General features: G+C 46.5%; 1 protein-coding gene across 10 annotated transcripts in view; it reads right to left on the reverse strand.

Annotated features, from left to right (window-relative positions):
* Positions 1-4384: 4384 nt before the first annotated feature.
* BCAS3 (BCAS3 microtubule associated cell migration factor) overlaps positions 4385-27361 on the reverse strand; it is a 363292-nt gene continuing 340315 nt past the window's right edge. For 4 of the 10 annotated variants that reach the window (XM_061368578.1, XM_061368559.1, XM_061368543.1 and 1 more), the window contains one exon: positions 4385-5390. In XM_061368578.1, the coding sequence (XP_061224562.1) occupies positions 5354-5390 (37 nt within the window). In that variant the 3' untranslated portion in view covers positions 4385-5353. The other 6 variants (XM_061368506.1, XM_061368515.1, XM_061368637.1 and 3 more) reach the window with 4 other exon arrangements.

The raw sequence follows: 27361 nt of genomic DNA on the forward strand, positions 1-27361 counted from the left end.
GACCGTTGCCACAGCCAGGAACTGCCACATGTCCTGAGAGCTGGTGGGACATGCAGCACATCCCCCAGGACACATCTTGCAGTGGGTAACACCAGCTCCAGTGCTGATCTCATCCACAGATGGTGTTGGGGGAAGAAGGTCACCATCTGAGACAAGGAAGGCAGCGACCATGCCATGTCCATGGTCTAGTTCTGGAGCTGGTAACTTGTATCCTCACTGCGTCTGGCCCTTGCTTTCACCAGGGTTAAGGCATTTTCTGGTATAACTGAAACCTGCTCCCAACACGTGCAGGAGGTGGGAGCTCTGAGCAGGAACAATCCCAGTAATATCAGCCAAAGGAGGTTTCACCCTGGGCAGGAAGGACTCTTCAATACGAGCCCCAGTTTACACTTGTTTTCAGTGGATGATAAAGAACAGCATCAGATTAAATGGTCCCAATTCTATGAAAACCTTAGAGCACCTTTACAAACAGCTTTGCATAACACGGGGCCATCAGCAGAGACCCCTCCACGTCCCACACATGCACCTGCTGCTTTGCCCCTCATCTTGGCTGCAAAGCCACTTGGGGATGTGGCCATTACCTCTGCCAGGGCCCTGCCTGCACCTTGCCAGGCCCTCCAAGAAGGCATCAGCCAACCTTCATCTTCAGCTGCTTCACTTGCACCTGCAGCCGGGCTCACCAGCCGTGTGCTGTTCTGCTCAGGTCATGGCTTTCTCTGGCTGAGCAGTGTGGATCTCCCCTCCCAGCACTGGCAGAGCAGGGGCTGAAGGCACTGAGGGAGGCCAAAGGGGAGGGTGAGGCTCCAGTCAGCGCTGGGGTTTATGGCAAAATGGTTTTATACCAGAGTGAGACCAAGTGCTGGGGGTGGCAGCACTGCCTGGCTGTGCCACAGCCCCAGCAGGGACAGGTGAGGGCACAGCTGAGGCTGTTTGTCTCCTGCTAATTCTGTCCTCACCAGCTCTGCTCCAACAAACGGAGAGCAGCGGGCTCCAATGGGTTTGTGCAGTATGGGTTTGTGCACTGCCGACACAGACACATGCTTGTCCCGGTGCCTTTTCCATCTGTGAAACAGGCCAAGCAGTGGATTCAATTATTTTTTCCTAGCACATAAGCCACTAATCATTTATTGCATTAAAAAAACCCTCATCTCCACAGCTTTTGTTCCCATTTTATCCAATTAGAACTTGGGGGGGGGAAAGGAAAAAAGTTTCATTTTCTGTTTTTCAAAGACCCAATCGTAGCTCCATTGACTCGCTAATTGTAAGCACTCAAATGGCTGGGTTTAAAGTTACACTTAGCAGCTGTGAAACATTAGGGTGAAGTGATTACAACCTACTGGAGGATACCGAACATTTTTACAATATCTCAGGAGCATAAGGGAAAGACAACAGGAAATGGCGCAAACTTTCCTACCCCGCACAGCAACAAGCCAGAGCAAAGGAGAAAGGAAAGAAATGTAGAGACGTGGCGCAGACGCAGTTTGGATCCTCAAAAAGTCGCTAAGGAAGCCCCAGGGAAAGCACCGTGTGTTTATCCCAATGCTCAGAGGGTCACCGAGCAGTGGGAGCAGTGTTCAGGGGTTTCACGGATGCACTTTGCAGCAAACCCCTCCTCGGGCTCTCTGCTGAGGAAGATCTTGGTGGGGTTTTGCCCTCGGTCGGCTCCAGCCAACCCCAGCCTCGTCGCCAACAAACTTCATTCTTGAGCTGGCTAACGTCGCTCAGAGCACAACAACCAGAAGCTGTCCCCTTGTAGGGATGAACAGTGGGATGTGGTTTGTTGGCTTTGCCTGGACACAGCACCATGCTCTATCGGGATCATCACGGCTTTGCTGGGAGAACAAACAAAGCCCGAGCCCCACGTGCTCTGCAGAGCACTGGGAAACACCAGCCCCGCTGGTTCTGCCCAGGCCCTGGGCTGGTCTTGAGATGTGATTTCATTTGAACTTCAAGCTGTTACATTTGGAGAACCTTTGACTTTCCACTTCTTTTCAACCAGCAGAACAATCCCCTCCCTTGATTTAAGCACGCTACATACATGTGTTTATTACAGAAACCAGGGTAGGATAAGCAAGCAGTATTTCATGTTAATTCATGAAATCTGAACTCAACTTTTAATAGAAGAGCTCCACCTCATGCACAGAGTGATATACAGTCTGCCCCACTTTAAATGAGATGTTTTGCCTTTTGAACTCAGCAGGAGGCTGCTGCTTACTACTACTGGAAACAGTTTAAAAACCTGCAAGTCCAGCTTGTCTTTTGGGCTCCTTTTGAGCCAGTGGTTTATATCATGGCACCACATTCTTGCTGCGCTGCCTGCGACCTGTGGCAAGCCACTGCGTTTGAGAATTCATCGTTTCAGAAACTCACCTGGATTATCCCCACAACAGTAAGAGATGCTTGTCCAAAATCCTGTGAAGACCATGGGTTGGTTTTGCTTTCAGTAGGGTTTGGATTAGGTCACTAGGCTGAAAACCTGTTTTCACGGAAGTCAGGAGTAAACCTCCCTTAGGAGCAGCTTCTAGACATCATCAAGGAGCAGCAATATTCACTCCTGGTGCCCCAAAAGAGTATTGCTGCTGAGGTGAAGGCAGAGAAAAGGTGGTGTTGCAGGAAAGCACCTGGCACCCACTTGAAATGGGGTGCTTTTGTGTGTAAGCTAGAGGCAGGGCCATTGGTGGGGCATGTGAGCAAGGCACACACAGTGGGGACGTGTTGAATGAGACCCTATAGAGTTATCGTTGCAACACACTTGGTTTTCACTGGCTCACTGAAGAGCTGGAACTCAGTGGTTATTCTGCTGGGTCATCTGTGAAAGTATCAAGTTAAAGTTAAATTAGCCACCTCAGAGCAGTGCCTTTTCTTGTTGTTTTTTAAGCTCGAGGCTTTCTTAACAGTTTGGCTAAGGGGATATCAACAGTGGGGAATTTAGGACATTCTTTTCAATGAACCAGACTGAAAATATTTTGGTACAGTCCCAGTTTGTAGGATTTTTCTTTTTGCCTCCCCCCCTTTAAACAAAACATCCTGATTCAAAGGAGCTTCTTGCAGACTGGGAATTTCCACATGGCCATATTGCAGCACTTATAAAAAGTGATTTAATGCCTGCCAACAACAAATACATTTCCAATGACACCACTCTGCGTTATGCACTATCCTACTTTGTGTGTTCAGTAAGAACCAGCAAGCAAGCTGTCCGAGGCAGGAGGGAGAAGAGCAGTCTTCCTTCCTTTGCAAGAACTTTGTCCTTTCTGGCTGCTCCTTGGAAAGCCTGAAAGGAAACAAGCATCACGGTGACAACACAATCCCTTCTGTATGTGTTAATCTGGATTTTGTTTGAACTTTTGGAGCTGACCTTGGCTTGAACTGTGTTAAAAATCCTGACTGGTGTGGACTGACTTGACCCTGCGGTCCCCTTTGTCCACGGTGCCAGCCCTACCCTCAGCCCCTTACTTCAAGCCATTATTTTACAGACATAAAAGGAACATAGCATTACAGCAGATATAGCCAGCGGGCCGGAGCTGTGAGTACTTACTTACGAGCGAACTCTTCTCTGATTTCATCCCAAAGAAGTTTTCTTGTTTTGTTTTGTTCTTTTTTTTTTGCTTGCGAAAGGACTGACTGAAAACCAAGCAAGAAACTGAAATTATTGCTGCAGACTCTCACTTTTTATTAGTGGTTTCCAAGCCTGAAGAGAGAGGAAGAAAAGGCTGCTGAGACCTGAGCTGCTGCGTTACAGTTATAAAAAAGTCAAGCCCAAGACTGAATTTGGTATTTGGTGTTTGGGGATGGAGTAGGAAGAGGGTGGTCGGTTCTGCATCACTCAGTGTGGCTGGTTTAAGCTATAAGAGTGCAAAAAGATTTGTGGGTTTAGCTGGTTTCCTCTCATTGCCATGACTCAAACGGCTTCTATTAAAAACAAGTAGTGGGAAGGAAATTTCATAAGCTGACAGTCCCATCTCACTCTCTGCTTCTCGACACAAGTTGGCTGTGATATAGGAATTCGTGTGGTTACTATGTGTGAGCCCATGACTATTTTATCAGCAGAGTTATGCAGTGCTAGTTTTGACTGTGCATGTTCAGCAGGGTACAGAGGTTCAGGCTGTTGTACAGGTTCCGTAAAGCTTCTTATATGTGATCCTGTAACACAACAGATGGAGGTGGGTGCCTCTGCTTCCAGCGTGCCCGGTCCTTGTCCCACCAAAATCAGAGGGATGAAGAAGCAGGGCCCCAACCAATGCAAGGAGCTGGAACCAGACACACAGAGATGGTGTTGATTTTCAGAGGTGCTAAGTGGGTGCAAGGAACACTCATTTATACAAATCTTGTCCTTGCATGAGGGGACAAGAAAGCAGAGGCAAAACCAAGCTAGACTGGCTGCGTAACATCCACTGATGGCTTTAATTAAAGCCTTCAAGTTAGTAAATACGCACATAGTCCAGTCCAGGAAGATATACAAAGCCCACAGCCAGCCCAGTAACACTCCATGAACATTGCCATTTAAGCAGTTTCTTGCTTAACTTAGATTTATTCAATGATACATGCATTTCTGGACAGATATCTGAGTTCCAGTGAACAACTTTTATAACCAAATATGAGAAATTTGTGACTGCAGTTAGTCAATTAAGTACATTTCTAAAATACAAGACTAGAATAAAACCGGAGCAATAGAGATAATTCTTCCAAAGAACAAAAAGAAACACTTCCATTTGTAATACTCCTGGCATTGATGAGCATCAGTAGGGAAGGAGGGCAGCAAGGAGATGCAATGAGGAAGGAATAACATTATCAACCCTGTCCACAGAAAGTTCCCCAGTTTCCACTCTCTCCAGTTCATTTGTTAATGCTCGGCACTTTTGCAAATGGCAAGAGCTCCTCTGAGTTATGGAGATTCCCTCCATCTCTCAACGCGAAAAAGCAGAGAACAGTTGTAAAACCATGTGCTGGACCAAAAATGGCTTAAAAATATTTCTCCTCAACCAACCTCTTCCTGAACAGAGCAAAAAAAGAAGCCGCAGAACTATCAGGATCGAAGACGGAGTCTCTTCATATTGCACAGGGACACAAAGTCAAGATTTTGTGAGTATGTTTGAGGAAGGTTTAAGAGTCATCAATATTCATCAGGGTAATGAGAACCATCCAGTGCAATGGTGGACTGGTGGGTGACAGACACATCAGGATTGTTCAGGTGGAGAGCGGCTTGTTACCCTGTCTGGATCTCTCCTTGGATGTTTGGCTCATTTAAGGGAAGCCCGTGGGGAAAAGGCTGAGGGGCTGGTTTTCGTTAGTCGGGAGGGGTGATCTGTAGCCATCGAAGTTGCGTGGGATACTGCCACTGGTGGAACCAGAGCTGTTACTGAGCGTCTCTATGCTTCCCTCTCGCTGAAGCTCTGCAATGGGAAGAGAGAGCAGGTCCTGGTTAGCATTTCAAATAAACCTGGAGTGCTGTTAGGTGGCTGCTTTACTGACAAATCTGTTCACTTGTATCATTGCTCTAACATGAGCTCATCACCCATCCTTTCCAGGGGCATTTGATGAGGCACTCCAAAGGCACCCCAGCTCCTGGTTCTACTTCTCTGCTGGGTTCAGAGTTGAGCTGAGCCCGACTGGAGCTGGATGGAGGTGTTACAGACTGCCCAGCAGAGCAGCCCCTTTCCCGGGGCTGAGGCTGCTCACTCATGACATGTCAGGAGCTAACAGTGGGGAGGGATGCTCACGACTGAACTGAGCAGGGTGAGAAGGGTATGGTGGCAGATGATGAAACGTCTCCTCTCTGCAGCAATGCTGCTGAGATGGTGGGGAAGGGGGAGTGGCAGCAACACCACTTACTGGTGGTGTGTACTAGTGGTGCATAACCACTGTAATTCTCCACCTTGGGAACACCAGGGACTTTCCACAACCCTTTACCCTGAGCAAACAGCCAGAAATAACTCTGCTTTTTCAAGCCAAACAGAAAATCTCCCCCTTTCCTATATGCCTGAGCTGTGACTCAAAGCAAAAGAGAAAGAAGGCCTGACTGTGGCTCTCCCTCTCCTGGTCACACACATCCAGACATCTCCCCTTGCTGACCTCCCAAAGCCTTTACCGCTCCCTAATCTTGAAACACGAGGATTTTTGTGTGTGCAGAGCATCATTTCTAACTGTGGCCTCTCTGTGAGCCACTTGAACCCAACAGTTGACTCAGTGGCAGCGTGCAGCAGCGCTGCTGGGCAGCATCACCCCAGGCCAGCACTCAGCGGCGGCATGCAGCAGTGAGATTAGGCAGAGCCCCACGGACCCAACAGGATTCCTCTCCCAGACACGCAGTGACAGCCTACAAGAAACATCCTGGTGAGCTGCAACGCGCAGCCCTGGGTGTGACTTCTGTCGCCTGCTTCCGCACAGCCTGCGCTGGAGGGGACGGGATGGGGATGGGAGCTTCAGGCAAATTCCTCTGCTGCCAAAGGGGAAAGAGGGAAAATCCTCCTGTGGTGTTGTGCATGTGTGCATGGGGGACAACCCCCAGAGGAGACAGGCAGCTTTCCCTGTCCCTGCAGCTGGGACTTTTGCTCGGATGGGGATGGAAAGCCACACAGGAGCTGGAGGAGTGGTGGCCCCTTTGCTCTCTGCTAAATATGACCACACCACCGTTGTTTGTACACCTCTGTCTCATGCCAGGATATTTAACCTTTTGTCAACACCAAACTTTGTGCAATGGGACTCCATGATAAGGACACGGCTACACAGAAAGTGCATGGCAAAAGCAGGAAGTTAGTTCTTCACTAAAACCAAAAGCATCTCACCCCAGCATCCTCAGACACTGCTCCCGTTTACTACCTGGGCACTGCAGCAACAGCAGCCAGGAGAGTGCACACCTAGCAACTGAGGGTTAGGGGATTTAATCCTTGGCTCTGGAGGTAATTTGCAATGGAGAAAATCTGCCCAGGATACATGAAAACCAGATCAGCAGGAAACCAGTCACCCTATAAGCAGTGATGCTAATGACATCAGCTGTATTAATCATGGTTTCTTGCCAGTATTTGGTGAAGGAATGTCCATGCCTAAACCTCTTCATTTTCCTCACATCCTCACTCTCCCATGAGTTCAGGAAGTAAAAACAGTAATTTAAATCAGAAATGAGCGGTGTATCCCACACTAATACTGTGCTTATCCTGTCTGATTTGAGGCTTTTATCTCCCCTTGCACACAGCTGGCTTCGGTTAAACGTCCCACGTCAGAGCTCTGGGGTGCTGGGCAGCCATCGCCCGGCTGGGCAGGATGGGGCTCCCCTGAACAGCGTTGGGGCTCCTGAACTCCTCACGGGGTGGCTTCGCTCTCTCTTTCTAAGCTGTAATTGATTTTCAGGCAAATGTGTTTTCAGCAAGCGTAGCAAAAGGAGGGAGAGGGAAAGCATTTGTTCCCCTGGGGCTCCTGCGTGGCCTTTTCTGCCCCTCAGGCCATAGGGCTGAGCCTGCCAGCTCCTGCCTGTCCTTGGCCATGCCGTGTCCTGCCTGTCCTTCGGTGACTTGTATTGGGCTGAAACCCCGCCAGGATGGGATGTGGGGGAACTGGGGCTCGCACGGTGGCTTTCCTGGGGCTGCAGGGTTGCTGCAACCGGCAGCACTTGTCACCTCTGCGGGGGACTGCCAGGGGGTGGCACTGCAGAGACTGATGCCAGCCAGGGAAAAAGCATGGATAGAACATAGGGGAGGCAGAGCGGTGGGCGCAGGGGCTGGCTGGGGAGGTTGGGGTCCATCCCCTCGAATGCAGGGGACGTGAGCCCCCTCTTGCTGCTGTGGGGCATGGGAACCACTTTCAATTAGCAACGGGGAGGGACAGAAGAGAGCGTGAAACAGATGCAAAACCTCAGTATGAAGTGGAGAGGAAGTTTTCCAGCCTGCACAGAGCTCACTTTGGGACTGGAGGGGTTCAGGATAAAAACCAGGGGAGCTCCCACATCCCAGCTGCCATCCCAAGCACTGCGGACGGCAAACTCACACATTACCCTGGGCAAACGAGTCCAGGCACTCCCAGACAGCCTCACGTTGTGAACCCGCTCAGCTCTGGAACTAATTACATGGCGAGGCAGACGAGCAATGTATTTTGATACCTAAGAAAGCATTGTAAACCTCCTGACCACTGCAGCAGAAAACACTGCTGTGCTCAGGAAACTGGGCTCTTGCCCTCGCCCGGGCCCGGCTCTCGTGTGCACGCCGGGTCACGCGAGATGTGCAATTAGCCATTACATGGTCACCAGGGACTACCTGTGCTGCACATCTGACCCCTAGGACCACAGTCAGCACATTTTCCTACATCCCTCCAAATAAGTCCATACTTTTCCCCACCTATTTCCTTAATAAAAACTATGCAAACTATTATTCTTCCCCACAGATCTTCCAGCAGACCAGGACTCAGCAGAGGCACATGCACAGGAACATCAATGCTATTCTCATAGGAACCTCAGACAAGACCAGAATGGCTCTGCCACATGGGGACACCTTTGGTGTTATGGGGTAAAAGACTGGGGGATGATTTCTGATAGACCTGATTCCTGGATAGACCCAACGAGTGCAGAAGGAGCCACTACACAGTGGGCTGTTGGGTGTCAGAAGAGGCAGGTCCCTACAGACAGTCAGCGCAGGCCATGCTGCCCTCCCACTGTGCTAGGATGGAGCAGCCAAGCCTGCAGGGCTGCTGAAAGGAGGTGAAATGCTTCCCAGACCTAAGTAAGATGTGCCATACAACCGGTCAGACCAGCGATGTGCTGGGAACACACCTGCTGAAAAACACAGAAGGGAAAACCAGGACACCCCCATGGAAAAAGAGGAACAATGGAAAGACAGGGACAAGCAGCAGGAGAGCCTGAAGCAGCAGCCGCTGCAAAGGACCAAGGCTCAGCACCGCGCCAGCAGAGCAGGACACATCTGCCCAGCGAGTGATTTCGTTTACTTAGGTGGAGTTAGGCCAGGAATGGACTTGGCCCCAGCATGTCTGAGGGTTATTGTATCTGCATTCCCCGATGCATATACTGTCGAGATGTATTAACTTCCTTAAATGTACCAGTAAAACAACCTCTTATGATACACTTTAATGAACTTGTACAGTAGCCAACAAATTGTGCATCATATAAAACCCATTCGGCCTTATAGACTCTCTGGCTATTTTGTAATAACTGCAATTTGCTGCTTCTGAAGCAAGATAACCAAGGGTTGAGAAGTCAGGCTCTGCAGCAACCTAAATATTTGATTTGGGGGGGAGTGGGTGGGAGAAGGAAGAAAGGGGCCTCTGGGAGCTATTTATGGGGTCAAAATAACATGAGACCTGCTCTTCTCGTAGCATTTCCACCATCAAGGAAATGAAATACTGTGAGAAGACCAGCACTTGCATTATTTTGGCCCCATAAACGGCTCCCTGAGGCTTTCACAAGCCCGTGAAAAACAAACACAAATACAAATAAACGCTAATACTGGAAACGTAAATACTAAAACCTGCCCATGTCCCTGGAGGAAGCAACTCACAAAGTCCTGACTGCCCTAGAACCAACAACAACAACGACGAGATGAAGGAGCAGGAACATCTGCTGAAGCCATGAGGAGAAAGTCACTTCAGGGGAGCTGGGAACAGCCTTGCCTGTGCTTTTGATGGGAACAGTAATGGGCACCGCTGCCATCAGCCAGGGTCCCAGAGTAACCGAGATTTTGAGGGCACACACACTTTCTGCAGTGGTGAAGGCAGCAGCAGTTCAAATCCTTGTTGCTGCCGGTGTGGGGAGGGGTGGCCATTGGGAGCAGGGAGGGAAAGTGGGTCCCCAGCCTTCCCTGGGGGGCAGCCACCTCCTCCCATGGCCCTGCAGCATCTGGGGCTGTGGAAACACTGACACTGCTCAGAGAGCAAGGGGACATTAAAGGTGATGCAAAAGAAATGTTGTCTGCTCTCTCCTTGGTATTGCTTGCAGTGGGCCTGCCTGTAGACCAGCACCAGTGCAGCCTTCCTGCGGTGGGTACCTTGTTGCATGAGAAATTGAAAATGAAACCTCCCACAAAACACTTATTTTTGATGATATTCCCAACAGCCTGATGGCCCTGTCCCTTGTTCTGCTGACCAAGACACTCTGCTCTCCCTGAGCTGGCTGCCAAAGCAGAGAGGAGGAGGAAGAGAAGGAAGAGGAGCTGCTCTGGGGACACCAGTGCTGTCCCCTAACCAGTGCTGCACCCTCAGTTCCAGAAAGCTCCAGGAACTGTCAAAGGGCCCCATCAAACCCAGAAAGGTACAAAACCCTGCCAAGCTTAAATGTGAAACCATTTTATAGGGTGCATTAATTCAATGCCTGAAGAAAATCTATATAGCCCTCTTTTGCCCGGAACACTCATAAATTATGCTGCCTTTCTTATTTGTGCTCTCTCTGTAGTGGTCCACTTGAAGCCGTGGTATCTCCTTTATGTCTACTCAAAAATCTCATCTCCAGTGCATTATTTCTTCTAATGGTTTTTCCTTTCTGTTTGCTTTCCCCCGTTAAGCACAGTTTCAAAATATCCTCCAAAATCATTTGCTGGAAGAGCTGACCCTGTCCTCTTACCTAGGAAAGGGCTGCCCAGGCTCCCGCACAGCCCGGCGGAGCCGCAGCCGGGATAAATGATACAATGACAGCAGCCTGATGTGTCAGGGCAGCGGGGAAGCGGCAGCAACTCTGAATACAAGAATTATTCTTCATCATCTCAAACTGTCACAACACATTACCCTCAAAGCCGCAGCTCGCTGAAGGAGTGACCCTGGACTGAATGGGAGAGTGCTCGGGGAAAGAACTAATTGTAGCCTCTTTTCACACGTCAGTCACTTTTCACAGCACCAAGCCTTTCAAGCTCAACTAATGTCAAGTTCCCTTTTCCTTTGGCTGGGCTGAATATTTCTGATTTTTAAGGATGGCATTTTTAAAGGAACAAGGTCTCCGGCAAGGGATGAGGCCAGGGATGGGAGGGGAGGAAGCGTCGGAGTGAGCACACATCAGAAAGTCCATCAGACGCCTGAAGACTCATTAGGAATTAGACAATTAACAAGTAGGAATGCAGGAAGTGGGGTAATGGCCAGCGGGGCTTGAATCTCCTTGATTTCATTTCTGTCATTCACAGCCATTGTTTTGGGGAACTTCTTGGGCTCCGCTATGTGCCAAGGAGGCTGTGACTGCGGGAATGTGCTTGCCCTCTCTCTGAAGTTAGGATACAAGATGGGCATTTTCCAGCCGTGTGGAAGAGAAATGAGGTGCTGCTTGCTAAAACCACCTCTCTCGGGCCATGAGCAGCTTCTGAATGAATGGCTGAAAGGCCAAAATTAGAGCCTCATTTTAAAACCAAAGGTAATTTCCTTCATTTGGAGAAGTGAGAAGACTCCCTGCAGACAGAGCTCTTGGAGCAACAGCCTGGTCTGTGCTCCTGGGCACGCAAACCTAAGGGCCCTTCACAGCTTCTTGTCTTTAACCAAAGTCATAAAATGTTCTGCAGCAAGGATTATTTTCTTTACCCTTCCATTTGCAACAATGCCTATCATGGGGGACTCGCAGGACTGCTGGGGCTTCCGAGTGTTACTTATTAACTGTAATGAATAATGATTATGTAGCTTCTGCCATCTGGATTCTCATTCAAAAGGATCCTATATAAAGCGAACACTAAAAGGCAATTTGTATGAACACAATGGAAGTCTCGAGGATCTCTTAAACTGTTTGTAATTTACACAACGCTCCCCTGTGAATGGATTAGTTAAACATTTTTATTTTACTCACTGCCAACAAGGGGAGTGGGACGTGCTCCCTGGAGGAGCTCACACCGGCCCCCAACACACAGCTTCTGCCTCCCTGTACGCCAACACGCACTTTTACACGTAAGCTCTCCATCTTTCAGTGTTTAGACAACATCCCAAACTCAGCTGGACACTTCTGGCTCTATTTCTGCAGGAACATTTACTATGAACATCATAACCGGTCCCCACGGGAGCCGGTGCTGCTGCCTGGGACACACACAGTGCAGCCCAAGGCAGAAAGGGGCTCAAAAGCTTATGCTAGGTTGCAACCAAACCAGGATACAGAAATACCGCCCCTAACACAAAGGCTTGGAAACAGCATTGTTGCTACTGCAGTTGTAGATTTTTCTTGAGTGTTCCTTTTTCTTTTAATGAATGCAATTATGCTAACGAGGGAGCTCTAATTATTAATCCATCGCCACTGCCCTTGGTTGCTGCTTTGAGGCAAGGACCTGCAGAGCTGGCTCCAGCCCCACTGGACCAGGGACTTGCCAGTGCTGAGGGCAGAGGGGGGCACTACAGCCCGGGGGGAACCTATACATTTGGTATTGGGATAAGCAAGAATCGTTAATCTTGTAGTGAAGTGAAAGCACTAAGAACTCATTAAAACTCTTAATTTTCCAAGCTCCTTTTAATTTGAGATGGCTGAAAAGAAATTTCTGGGCAAATGCAGTTTAACATAGCTCCCTTCCGATGGGAGCACAGACAGTAAGTCAGTTCCTAGCTTTATATATTAATAAAGTGTTTACAAGTTTGTCTGATTATGATAATGCTTAAAAGTCAACTAAACGTGCTCTCTGCCCCAAGCCCTGTGACCTACTCCTGCAGAAGCCATTAACCTGTGCCAGTTCTCCCCATGCTCCAGCAACCAACACAGGCATCTGGGGGGACTGATTTCCTGTGATTCTTTGGGTGACCGTGATAGACCTGCCCCTAAAAAGTGTTTCTTTTACTCTTTTCTTCTTTTAATCCAGCAGTTTGAAAAAAGAGATATTAAACTCTATTCCAAAGAGGAAATAACACAACAGCATCTGATCACTGACAAACAATTCCTGTATTAGAACTACTTCATCCTGCTGTAGCCTGAAAGATGTTGAGACACCACAAAAGCACCTACATTAAATTTGCAAAGTGAAGAAGACTGGCAAATGCTGCCTGAGCAACGTCTCTGAAATCAGAATTCAGTGGCCTATGTAAAATATTAGTTACTGTCAAACTGTCTTACAATAACTCTAATGCTGAATCCACATAGAGTTTGTTAGTGCCATGCTCTTGGAGATGAAACCTGGCACGTTGGAAAAAAGGTGTCAGGATCTAGCAAGGAGATGAGGAGGTACAAGAGGAGGAGATAACCAGGGGAATGAAGACTGAGCCTTCTGAACATCAGAGCCCCTCCGAGACCGCAAATTTCATCTCTAGCGCCTTATTTCGAAGCTAAGATGCCAAATAACTAACACTGGAATGTCCCCCATTATGAAATGGGGAGAATATCTGAACTTACATAAATGTCTGGGTTTACTTCGGGCACGAAGAGATTGTTGAGATACGGACAAGATGTTGCCATGCTTGAACTTCTACACAATTCTGTCTACCAAAAAGAAAAAAAAAGGAAAAGAAAGAGCAAAGCAGCTTGTTTCTTCCTTTAAAAAGCGAACCTGAAAAACTCCATACAACTTGAGCCCATGGAACAGGAGACCCAAGACTGTGGCATCTTGCCAGACTTGACTCCGAGCGTTTTATGGAAGGTTAAAAGTGCACTAGATAAAGGACTAGCATTTAGAGGGAGAATATTCTTCACGACAGGCACTTTCACAATGACTGCAGTGCTTTTAAAAAATAATCTCAAGTTTCCTAGAGCTGTGTGTTTTTGTAAAGAGGTTTAGGATGTTTTCCTACCTAAATGGCACTTCAGAAGGATGAGCTGCCAATTTTAGTCAGTATGTGAAATTTCAGAAGCTATAACAGTCAAATGCTTATAGAAAACAATTTCCATAGCCCATCCACATCATGTAAGCCTACGAGTCCTTGTGCAAGGTTTCCAGAAGAGTTTTTGAAAGGAATATGCAGATACATTCAATAGGGTTTAAAGGAATTCTCTCTTACCCCATCTTGAAAGTCTCAACAAGTTGCTACTATAAATTTCTATAATGTACCTTGTATGTAATATCCACTTTCCTGTGCAAGCCAGAGTGTACACAAGTTTTCCAATGTACTGAGGCAGAATTATCTTGTATCTTCAGTTACGCAAGCAGCACATCTGTGTATATCAGACCAAAAGTATTTGCAGAGAAAACACTGTATTAAAATTCCTGGGTTTGGTCTCTCATTCCCAGGGTTATGGGAATGCCTCGGATTGCTCAACAGTGACCCCTCTGTCAGCCTCCAACTCCACAAAGGAAATGCAACGTAATCTGCATGTTCACAACACCTACCAGCTCTGTGTCCTACACCCTCTGGACTCTTTGGCTCTTGATTGGCAATGCTCCTATTCTTGAAACCACTACGCTTCTATCCAGAGCAAGTCTGGACCCAACGTGTGGATCTACGCGTGCCTCTTCCCACCAGAGCTGGAGCTACTCGAGATCTCAGGGCTGAGGGGTCCCACCGCAAAGGTGGCTGCAGCAAAGACACTGCACAGGAGTGTGATGATCGGGAGTGCTCAGGGAGTGCTGCAGGGCCCTCCTCCTCTCCTGGACTCTGCCAAACAATCCCAGTAAAAAAGCTGGGAAAGGAAAAACTGCCTGAAGATCAAAACCACAAAGCCAGTGATGACCTCAGGGTCTGGGCAGCCCCTCACCAGTATGCTGGATGGGGGATTTCAAACACTCCTGACCCTCCAAACTTCAGCAGTTTCATGCCTAAGACTATTTTTTCCCCTTCTTGCGATGCTACCTCAGTTATCTGGCTTCCTCAATAACCCTTACTTAGGAAGACAAGGCAACCCCAGGGGAGGACAACTTCTGTGCTCGGAATGTGCCTCTGTGTGCATCTTGCATATGTGCATTTTATGCTTCTGACACAAACGTACTGCTGAGTTCATTTTAAAAGTATAATATTACAAAGCAAAGTAATCCTGGCACAACTTCTAGTACTTCTGACATGAAGTGGCCTTTAAGGCCGGTGAGGAAAGCTACTGAGAGGCTCTGGGCTGTCTCCCTAGTGCAGATTGATGCTGAGGAGGAAGCTAGAGCGGACTGGAATTTGGGATTGATTCAAAGGAAAAGTTAAAAGTTTGGGGGTAGCAGATGCTCAGCTGGTCCAAATCAGAAGAGTTTCATTGAAACTCACGAAGTTATGTCACCACGGACTCAGCCTTGTCTGCTCATTTAAACAGCTCAAGGCTTTAGAATTGGAAAAGCTCAGGTGGAGACCTAAGGAGCAGAGGTCGCCTCCTTTCATTTCCCTGGTGCTGCTTTTAGTGTTGCTGGAAAACTCCAAACCCATCCAAATAATCCTAGTTCCAAATGCAACTTATTTGGCCTATTTAGTCAATTATTTTAAAGATTTTGTTGACATCGCTGCTTCAAGTAGACCAATTTTGAAAACACACAACTAATTTTACGGAGCACTCAAAGCTCGCAGTAGTACTCTTAAAATCACATCTCTACCTAGATTATTAACTGAGCCTGGAAAAACAACAGGCCAACCTTGTGGGCTTGCTCTCTTGCAGGATTGCTTGAGGCTCTTAATACACTCTGTCTTATTTATATAGCTCCGAATTCTGATGTGAGACATAAATATAAAAGAGCCTTGATAAAAATGACATCCGAAGCTTCATCTGGCCCCCTGTTAATGGAGCTGATCAACACAGCAGTTCTCATGAAACCAGAAAGCAGCTGAAAAAAGTAAGTTCAAGGTTTAATTTTTAAAACTTGTGTTTTAAAAATGGTTCCAAGTATTGATTCCAGTATACTTTGTCTTTAGTTACACTCTTACAAGCACTGTGAAACGTGTGAATGAGCTGCAGCCTGTGGACGAGCACAGAGGACAACCCATGTGAAATCTAAAAGAGCTAATGGCAAACCAAGGCATTCCTCTGGCCACATCCCACATAAAAGGCAATTCCAATCATCTCAAGATGTGCGGATTATGCCTTGTACTTTGGCATCTGGCAGTGAAGTTAATGTAACTACCTGCTCCTCACGCTGTGCTCTTTTGCAGACATTTGCTCACATCTTGATGGGTGACCAGCCATGTTTCCAAAAGCTAAACCAAAGAGACAACACAATCCTGGCACAATATAAAGACTCTTTGGTTTAAAGGGTGTAGACAGAAGTAGTGCTGAGTGAAGGCACAAAAACACACTCAGATTTCAGGTTAGGTATCTGTTCCTGTACAGTTCACCTAGCCACTGCTGCCTCTGTGGCTGCAGATGAGGGAGGAAGGCTGCTATGTTCATCTGTCTTTCGACTAACGCCTCCAAATGTTATTTCCACCCAACAATGTGGCCTCAGTGATGGAGTGCCCAATGGGAAAAGCTGCTCCGCTTGCCATATGAGAACAGATTGGAGATGCCACCCATGGGTATTCTGTGCTCTGCCTTAGAAGAAATCCAGCATAGCAACAAATCTGAGCACCACTCTGCAGCGCACCACATGGCACAGCTTCTGGGCCCCCAGAATGGTACCTGGCTGGGGAACTGACACCATTTCCATCCCATGGACCTTGACCAGGGTTCTGCATGTGCTCACCATCCCCAGCCACTCACAGCTCCTCACTCCCTTGCCGTGCCACTAAGCCAGAGTGGAGGGAATGGGGCAGGTCTTGGCTGTGGCCTTCCCAGAAAAACATCTTTGGAAACAGTCAGAGAAGTGATACTGACCCTCTGTCTTTCACAACACCATCAGCTTTTGATGTAAACACAGAGTTCACGTGTTGGGCAAATACTGAGAAAGTCACTGACCGAGGAACAAACAAATAAATGAAAAAAGATGGTACTTTAGCTGTGGGCTCTTTTCAGAAAATGGGCCTTGCATAGGAAAAGGCAGCAAACAGCTCATGCCCTAGAACTGCTGTTTTACAGGGTCTGACATGGCAGGAGGTGACACACCACCAGCCAGCATCAGGCACTCCCAAATTCTGTATCTTTCACAACAGCAAATGGGTGTCCATAAAAATCATCCCCTTCCCACCTATTTCTGTCTGCGTGGAAAACTAATTCCTTCCTCCCTGGGATGCGGGACAGGCTGTGGGGAAGCTGCTCCCTGCCTGTGATGGGAAATGCCTTGGAGAAATCTCAGAGGCTCTTGCTAATGTCTGAGGATCAGGGAGCAAAGACTAAAAGGCAGCTAGTGACAAAAGCACCACCACCTTCTCTGAAGTGACAGGAGTGAAATGTAGAATGCAAACACAGAAGTGGGGGAAAAGCTATTTACATGTTTCAGAAGTCCTCCTCTTTTTCTAAACTAGCTCACGCATTACACCGAGCATGTAATACCAGTGCTGTAATTTAAGAGAGCACCAGCAGAAACACAGCAAAAAGGAGCTGGTCTATTACCTTTATGTCTTTACTGTTTGCCTTTTTCATTCCCTCTGAGCACACATTTACACAGCACCATTTTTACAGACAGCATACACCTCTGGAGGTTTCAACTCCCCACTTGAACCTCTGCAGGGGTCCTGAACACCTTCCACTTCTGCTGGGGCAGCAGCAGGGATGGCTTCTCCATTTGCAGGATGCTTCCAACTGATCTGTCATTTTTCTTACTCTTAGGTTTTTCTGTCAGCCGAATGTGCACACAATATTGAGCAATAATAAACAGAGGAGGATGAAAACTGCTGCAGCTTGAGGAGTGAGCTCAGGATATGATTCCTCCTCACCGGATGCCTGGAAGATGTCACTGAAATTCTCTCTCCCTTAGTGCAACCCGTGTGGAGCCAATATGAACTCTCAGCAAAGTGCTTAAAAACCCATTATTTATAATAACTGTTAAATGATGAGACATTGTTTACCCAGATCACAAGATAAATTCTCACTTACAGAATGCTTGCCTGACTGTCCTGAACGTCATCTGGTTTTTATTTAAATACAAAATGTAATTAGGCTCCCAATAACACAGCAGAAGAATTCAATAAGATAGGGCTTTTCACTTACAGCTTAATATTAACATTTCCCCATAAATGTTAATGAATAAAAGTCTACTGTTTTATATATTATCCATGGTGGGGAGACAGCAGGCTAGGAATGGATGGAAAGCTAGTATTTTCATACCAGAAGGAGAACTAACCATTCCCAGCACTGCTGGGCACCTGGTGACAACACTGCTTCCTCCTGGGGCAGCCACTAGATCTGGACCCATAGAACATGCTCCAGGGGAGTCTCCTTCCCATCAGTCAGATATTTCCCCAGCCAAAATCCCCTTTATTTTTCTTCTCTCCTTTTCTCCTGCCCTCTCTCCCCATTTCCCACTTTATACCTGACCATCTCCTCCAGATACACGACGAGCATCAGATAGCTGACGACATCGCTGTTAAGGATGCGGCCCTAAGCCCTGCTATTCTCAGACTCCACCATGCATCGCAAGGCTAGATTATCAGAAAAATCAGGTTACTATTTGTCTGATATTCTGTTAGAGAAATGTGTGGGGGTGAAGAGAGGTGACAGCAGGGCTGCAGACTACAGTATGACAGCAGGAAATGATATGGCCTCTGAACAGGTAGGGAAAGGTCCTTGGAGTTGGAGGTGGCACTTTGGGAGTCTGCTGAGAGACCTGTGCCTCTTGATGCTGAAGCATAAGAAGCAGATCCCCTGGTGGACGAGAGGCCTCTGCAGCTGAGAGAACTGAAAGCTGCAGGGCCAGAGGGTTGCTCACACTGGAACATTTTAATTGTTTTAGCTTTTGACCTTCCATTTATTGCTGGGGGTTTTGCTGTGTTAATGCTTGTTTTGCTGTTTGGTGACTCATACTTCATCGTATCTTTCTAATCAGAAGTGTTCATTTAACAGTTCGACTGCTTAACAACTTAGTGCATAAATGGGTTTCCATTCTACAGCCTCCTCTCCCGTTTCCCCTGGTGAGGGAAATGCATAGTTTATGAGAGCTTTGCAATGACTTGGGCCATCGCCCTTTCACAATCCAAGGAACGGCAGATGCCCTTGGCGTCAGCCTGATGTTAATGCTTTGCACAGGCAGGAAGGGGAGCTGGCAAATTGGATGCATGTCATCTTAAGATAATGAAAGGCTCAAACTTTCAAAGAGTTAATGCAAGATGTGCAACATGCTAAAACGGGAGCAGTGTCAGCTTAACCGTCCCCAACAGACTGTGGCATCCTGGGTTGGGAGTGGAGTGGTGGCACCCTGTCTGGTCACAGACCCTCTGTCACCTCCACCACGACCGAAGCTGCAGCTCGTCCTTTATGTGAGGGTCCCAGGGGTTACCTAAGGCTGCACGGGGACTTCAGGGAGTGCTGGCCTTCCTGGGGCTATGATGGCAAAGCTGGAGCAGACCCTGAGGGACACAAGGGCAGCAGCAGAGCTGAGCAAAGCTTTCCCCTAGCTAAGACAGGCTTTAGGAGCAAGCGCCAGCCAACACTGCACACACCTAGAATCACTACTGCAAAAACCAGCAAAATATTGCAGGGCTCTCTGGGGCTGCTGGGCTTGGGAGGAGGGACAGGAGCTGTCTTGCCTTTATCCTGCCACCACCTCAGCAGCTGCAACAAGTTTTGGCTCACAAAACAGCTGTAAAAATACCAGTCTTGGTTGAAATGCTGGGAGACGGGGGCTCTTATACTTACTGAGAGATGATTGCTGTAAGTCGTATCCTACATAAAAATACCATGCAAAGACTCCTGAAAGGCATAACAAGGTAATTATAGGAACTAGAGATGGAAAAATCATGTAGTCTCCTAGACTCCTGCACCCTGCTCAGTGTGGGGCAGGCTTTAGAAGTTGGACTTAAAGAGAAGATTTAATAAACACTGAGAAATGTTTCTAAATATTTAGAAAAGCCAAAATAACAGATTTCCACACCGAGCTGTACAAACAGAAAATAAATTTAGAAAACTGTTAAAAATCAACAGCTTTTGCATGCACCACAATACAGTCCTTTGAATAGCAAGCATCACCTCATGGGCATGATGCTGCAAACAGGGCTGTAAGGATGCTCAGTTCTTCGCAGAACCAGGCCTAAATGAATACCTACCGTGGCTTTCCTCTTGTTCCCCTTGAAATCAATAGCAGAAGCCTCAGTGATGCAAACAGCTTAATGCTTTAGGAGGTACTCAGCAGAACAGGCAAATGTGAGCAAAGCCAAGCTAGACAGAATGGAGCTTTACATTTTCCTGTGAAATACTGGAGTATTGCAGTAAGAAAATTAATTTGCTTAATTATTAGGAGGGAAAAAACCACAAACCAAAGCAAACCAAACCAAAATCTAACACAGGAATAAATCTCTAAGGAGACAGGGAACTGTTTCGCTGTTAACTACTTTAGACAAGGCACTGGAAGAAAAATGTCCAGTTCCAATAATGTCATAACCCGATTACAGCCTGCACAGAAGACCTAAAACACTTGCAGAACAATGAGTAAGAAATTAAGTTTTAAATTGAGTGCTGGCCCTATCTTGTGTCACTTCTTTATATTCTAGTAGAAAGGACACTGCTGAGCTCATTTCATATACAGCAGTGCAAGATGCCTGGATGCAGACATCATTTAGTCATCTCATATATGTTTCTCCCCATTTCTTTCTCCAGGAGGAATGACAAATCTAGAAATGTGACTGCACTTTGTTTTATTATGATATTGATTTTTCTGCAAAGGGAAAGTGCATTTATCCCCCAGGTCTCTGTGCTGGCAAGAAAGGGTTAACAAAATGTTTATCACAAAGCTGGCTTCAGAGTTGAAAGTAATGTGATCAGTAATGAATTTTGTGTTACATTAGGTTGTATAAATGGACAGACAAGCGCAGACAACAAGTGGCCAGGAGTCGGGGCTAATCTAATGATGTAAAAATAGAGACAGCACCAATTATACTTGGGGCCAGCTCAGAGCTCCTGCAGGGACTGCAAATGAATAGGTACAAATCAAATTACTGACTAATAGACGCACTACAAGAGAGGGCAGTCAATGCTAAATACATTAGGGCCTTGTGACCTCTCTGCTCTGAACAGCAGAATCCTAAATTTGACTTTAAAAAAAAAGAAAAATCAAAGAAACTCTTGTTCCTTTCAGGAGAGAAACAGAACAATGTTATTTGTGAAATGATTTGAGACACTTAGATATATTTTGGGTTGCTCCCCTATGACCACGTTATGTACATAACCCTTTGGAAGCTGACAGAGGGTTTGATTTTAGAACAAGGAGAAATATTCTTTGTGCAAAAGTTAAGACCTGATAACAATACAGTTACGTTACATACCAAAACATTTCAAAGCCATGTGCCTCTTTGTGGTGATGTTTTTTACTGCTACTTCACCGGCTGTGTCTGTAGCAAAAATAAAATAGCTCTTAAAAAAAATGCCTTGATTTAAGAGTAAGAAAAAGAAAAGGAATCTCCCCACACCACAACTGATAATAAGCAAATGCAGTTGATCAACTTGTTATCAATAGCAGAGCTGTCTTATGGTATCAGTGCTCCCTTTAGTAACAGCAGCAGACTTTTTCTACAAACAGTAACAAACCTAAATACACACCAGAAACATTTGTGGTATCAGCATTCATCCCCCAACCCCGCTCCCTTCAATAATAGATGACCTGGAAGAAATTCCTGAAACTCCCAGGGCTGAATCTGGAGATCTGAGAAGTTCAAAATGCCCCTGTTGGCCCTGGCAGGGCTGCTCCAGGGACACCGGCTTGGGCAGGAGCAAGCGAGAAGCTACCCGGGGCAGCTCCACTGTTGCTGCACATGAGAAATAACTAATAAACCCATGCTAAAATGTGTCCAGTGCAAATGCTGCTCTTGTCACCCAGCCCTTCAAAGATGGTGGCTCCTAAAGAGCCTTGAATTTTAGTTGTTTCTTTAAAGCAAGGCTCATCCAAATAAACCTTTTGTAGGAAGAACTGCATCGAGCTCTTAAGACTTATTTGAGGGGGTAATTTAATCTCTGACCCTGGGATGAATATCCTGCAAGTTCAAAGGCTGCTTTTAAGCATCAGTGTTATTTGATACACCAGTGTGTTTGCTGGCCAAGCTGATTGTGCATTGAACCTATGCAGAAATCTTTTTGCAGAAATGCTCCTCGGAGGGAAAATCAATTGTTCTGTGCTCCTATATCCCATGTCCAAGTGAGGATTACGACCAACTGAGGAGAGGAAAGGGAAAAATTACCTTGGAAAAAATTAAAAGGAAAAGGAAGGAAAGAAGGAAAAGATATGAGGGAGGGAGGGAGAAGGTACTGATCAAAGCTCTAACTCCATACAGGGCTAATCCTATTCCTAAAACTGTATGTACAGGTACACCTATGCCCAGATGGCCGCTGCTCGTTTCTGAACACAGCTTGTGACCACAGATACTTTCTCTTTTGGAAAAGCCAGGAAGGATGCTCCTTCAATGGGATCAGAGGGCAGAGGAGCACGCTTCCCACCTCAAGCCAGGCTTCACTTCTCCAAATTGCAAACTTCACATGAAGATTCCAAAAACCCTGCAAGGTTCAGAGGTATCCAGACCCGAGATAGGCTCAGGCTGGTGTAACCACATGGCTTTGGCTGGGGACGAGTATCCCAGCTGCCTGAAGCACCGACCCTGGGTTTCATGCAGGCTATTCCCTAACAGCAAGTCTAATTAGCTCCACTTACTTACATCCCATTAATCAGGTTAAAGAGTTTCCTTCAACATATGAGCTTCCTTCATCACATTATGAGTTTGTTCATGAAATCTGGAAGGAATCCAGATGGTTTCTTCCGAGGGCCAGGCGCAGGGTGCTCTGTGCACCTCACTGCTGGGTCACTGGTTTTCCATGGGTGGCAGACTTGGAGTTTTGGAAGAAAATGAGCCATATCTCTATTTTTTTAACTGAAACTTCATAATGGGCATTAAACACCCTGCTTTAAATTCTTTAAACTTCATGGGTTGTACAAACTATGATGGTGCCCATTCTTCCCTGCTCAGACCTATGGGGCTGGTTCTGAGATGCAAAATCTGGGGGGTGCTCTGCAATTCTTGATATGAGCTCTTACTGCAAGTTAATGTGTGTTTCTGAGACAGGACAGATTATTTTGCTTCATAAACTGCAGTGTAAACTGAGCCATCACAGGGTACTGGATTTCATGATGAGTTAAAAAGAAGGGCACATGCCCACAAAAAGCAATTCTACTGTTGTATATCCACAGAAAAGTTCTGCACTTGCAAAATGCTGCAGCAATGTGCATTTGGGTGGGCTTTGTCAAAATAAGTTAGACATGAATATAAGTGCAACATTCAGGCAGTCAAATTGTAACAGAGAAGACGCAGCAGACGGGCATGGACTGGAATCATACAATGCAAACACAGTAAGCCCCATTCTGCCCCTCCAGCGCTGCCCAGGTTCCATCAGCTCTTTCTGGCAAAAACCCCAGGGGTCTGACAGTGGCAGCAGCACATTTATCTCTAAAGGAAGTTTGCAGTATTGCCTATCCTGACAACATAACCTGAGCAGTGATGAATACTTATTTATCTTGTATATTGACAATTCTCCCCTGGAACCTGTCTGTTGTGTTCGTCTCCTAAAGGATAAATCTACCCTTCTGCCACTGTGCTACGTGCTTTACAGTAATAAAGCTGAAAAAACGTAGAGGATGGGTTTTGACTTGGTAAATCATGTGAAAGTCAAGCCTGAAGCTGTGCCTGGATTTAACATCCAGCTAAACCTTTCATCCAGGTCAAAGGAGGGAGGAGAAGCTGGGAGGAACTCCCAGGGTTGAGAATATCTTTCCTCTTGGTGCTTCAGGTGCAGAGCTGATTGTTTCATGCTTACTTCTGCTGCCCTGGTGCTAGTAACTCCTTCCTGGGACCGACTGTTAGATCCACTGGTTTTCCTTCACACCAGCCTACATCTTAAGTGGTTGTGACCAGGGGACTAGTGACTTTGGGTCCCTGGGATGCACACAGACCCCTGTAGGAAGAGCCCACTTCAGCATCACAGCTGCGGATGCCATCCTTAGCCCAGAGGGAACAGGCAGAGACTGCAAGGAGAATCTGTCTCCTGGGCTTCAGCATACTTGTCACAGAAACAGGGGATAGCCACAGCAACAGTGTTCTACTGTTACATATGTATGTATTACAGAAAGCATACCATCGCTCAGACTGTAAAATTTTGGTGCCCTGTTACAGACTAATTTTCAATATTATGCCTAGAAATGAGTAAAATACAAAGACATGTACTTGTGGAAAGAGGATTTCCTGATTACAGTATTTCTGGAGGGAAAGATTTCTAGCCTAGGCTGCCAATTTCTGCATGTCCAGTTTGAGTGGAATATGGTCCGAGATCTTTGTCTCCCGGAAGCACAGCTCCATAAATCACAATACTAGCTTTCATTTAGTAGTTTTTTGCTTTGCAAATGCAATGTGAAGCTCCAGCACATACTCAGAAACTAAACTGCAAATGTAAATATCGTGGATGCTTGAAAACAAAGCTCTGCAAACAAAGGAGGTCACTGACCACTAACATTCTGTGAGCAGACTTTGCTTTTCCTTTTTTTCCAGTGAGAGTTTGACAGAAACTGAAACGGCAAAAACATATTTTTGCATCTTTGCCAATTTACGCCTTCTTTGGAATGAAAAGTGTATCTAGGATGACAGCTTATGTACCACAGACTCCACTTAAGGTAGACATGGGTCGTCTGGATAATTGGATAACAAGGAGGAAAGCTGGTTTCCCAATCAAGTCAACTAGCTGGATGACTGGAGTTATCATTTAGGTCACAAGGATAGGTCACAAGGAAAGTAGACTTTTTGGGGGTCATTTTCCAAAACTAGCTCTTCTCCCATCCAGTGTCCGACAGACCTGGCAACTAGTCAGAGGTAGAAAAGACTCATCAGGCCATCCAGTTCCCTTTCCTTGCAAATGCCAGATTATCTCTCATGTTTTTAGCATCCTCCAGTTTGATTTTTCCTCTATAACCAATCTTTGGGGTCATTTCTGCCTCTGCCCACAGTCAGTGACCAGTGAGGCGTCGCCAACCCTGCTTTGCAATGCAACATAGCAGGTAAGAAACAAAGACACTGCAAATATCTACTCCTCAAAGTGGTCTGTGTACCATGGGCATGTGTTTCCTCCACACTACTGCAGCATTATCAGCCCTGATTACTATATAAATCTACATGTCAGCTATGTCCTAACAGTTAAGGCATTAAAAGAATCTATTTATCTCTTGCCATTAAGAGCATGTCAGGACCAGTTGAGCACTTGATAAAGTCTCACTGCCCACCCTACTGCCCATTTTGTCTTTGTCCACACAGTGGACCCAAGCACTGCACGTACACGTACCTTCATATTCAGAGTCAGAAATTTTCATTAATTCATGATTGAGTAAGACTTTGCAAATTCCATTAAATCTCTGCAAAATGTATTTAAGGACTGAAGGCAAGCAGCTGAAACAGGAGTTAAAACATGCATAACATAAAGGCATGCATAAGTTAAAATAAGTCATTTTAGGGTTATTAGAGGGAGGTTTATAACTTATAACTTCCCTAATTTTCAGTTCAATGAAGAAATATAAGCACTGTCTTTGGAACCAGTACCGGTATATAAATCAACTACCAACAAGCAGATGTACAGTGTTCTGTTCTGCTGAACTCTTTGCTATCATTTCATTGAGGTGAGCAGGCAGTGGAGAATCCAAGGAAGAAAACTGTTTTTCCAAGATAATTCAGTTCAGGTTTGTTCAGACGTAAGTGGTCTGGGGCGAAGTGAAAACTACCCTCCTTGTTATGAGCCAACAGAGACACCTCTTCCTTGAAGCAAGCAAGGGTAATGCACCTCCAAACTTATCTTTCCCCATTTATTAAGCAGCAGACAGATGCTAGCACTTTGCGGTGTGTGCAGGCTGACAAACGGCTGGCTGGCAGCCTGCTGCGAGCGCAGTCACGCATGCTGCAGCGAGCAGCTGGCTCCCCAGGCAAATGCATCTTCCCAGGTATCATCTGAGCAGGAGAGAACTTTTTATGGCCATCTGGTAAGAAGAAGAGCTCAAGAGCTGTTAGGGGATGGAAGTGGAAAGGGCATGGGAGTTCACAGCCTTATCACTAGGTTTTCTCTGCTGCACTGAGTCACCACATGTCCAAATCCCTAGAATAAAGTGTGTTAGTGGTAGAGAGAATTCCACAGCAGGCAGGAAAACACAGAGCGTAATGACAGCAAGAGAAGGGTAGTGGGATGGGGTGAGTTGGGTCAGTGCTCATGTTATTCAGCATTGCTGTTTACTTTTCGTGCTTTGAGATGGCACCTATCTTACACTCATTATTAAGATTTATGTGTCTGGAGTAAAAGCAGGGAGAAATCTCTTTGGATGAATGTCAGCTCAGTGATGGCATCTTTCTAAACAGTTGCTTTCTGTCTTTACACCTGCAGTACCCTGAGCCTAATCTTATGCCAAAGCAGTTGGCACCCAGCTAGCAGCTAGGTTTGGTGAAAATGGAAAGAAAATATAAACCTCTGTCTCTGACAAAGTCCTCAGTTTACAGTATAATACAACGTCAAGTCCCTAGGGCATCCAGTCCCCTTAACTTGGCACATCTAGATGGTTTCAGCCTTCAGAGGAGGTATTCCCCTCACCTTTCCGTGAATTTACACAGCCTGAGGGGATCTGACCCATTGTCGGAAGTGGAAACCATCCCAGAGTTCACTCTGATCACAGGATGGGTCAGTAAGTGATGAAATAGGTGCCTTTGTGTGTTTTCACAGCCTGTTTTTCCACCCTCACAGCCCTTTCCAGGCATAAGCGGATTAAACTTCACACCAGCAATGTGAGGTGTCTCTATCCTTATTGCAGTGACTGGAGCACTGGAGTCATGGACATGCTAAGTACTTTGTTCAAGGCAACAAGTTGGTGAGAATTTGCACCAGATCTGTAACTGAGACCCATATTTAGTGTTCAACCAACTCTTCCTGTTAATACCACATCTTAAACCATCCCCTGGCTCCATCTTTTTCAAGATGGAAACCAGAGGAAAGACAGTTTGAAAGGTGACAAGTTGGGCTATGAAGGGTGTGTCTGCACCACTCAGCAGCTTGATTGTTGCTATCTGTACCTACATACAAGGGCATAAATTCGGCTTCTTTGCAGCCTCCTCCTCCTGCAGACTGTGGGAGGTAGCAGCAGTTTGGTGTCCTGCTGTGGGCTACGTGCTCAGTAGTGACCTACCCACAAAGCAGGGGGATGAGCCATGATGGGAGAGTCCCAGGGCCCTCTCTAGGAGCAGGGAGAGCTCAGAGCAGCACAAGGTCCCCAGCAATACAGCAGGGCAACAGCAAAAGGAAGAGACAGCTTCTGCTCTACCCAGCCTTCCTGTATTGTCCATAGGCTGGCATTCCCATAGGTTTCTGTTAGAGCTTGCCCTCTTTTCCCTTCCCAGGCAAGTTGCCAGAAGAGTGACAAGCAAGCTGGTAGCTGATGTTAGAAGCCACCATTACTATTAACTGCTGGTCACAACACAAATGGTGTTTGGATCAAAG

This window comes from Neopsephotus bourkii, unplaced genomic scaffold, assembly GCF_033783945.1.
Source record: "Neopsephotus bourkii isolate Nb327-2 ecotype Australia unplaced genomic scaffold, CSIRO-AGI_Nbou_v1 NB_140, whole genome shotgun sequence".
In the NCBI taxonomy this organism is placed as follows: Eukaryota; Metazoa; Chordata; class Aves; order Psittaciformes; family Psittacidae; genus Neopsephotus; species Neopsephotus bourkii.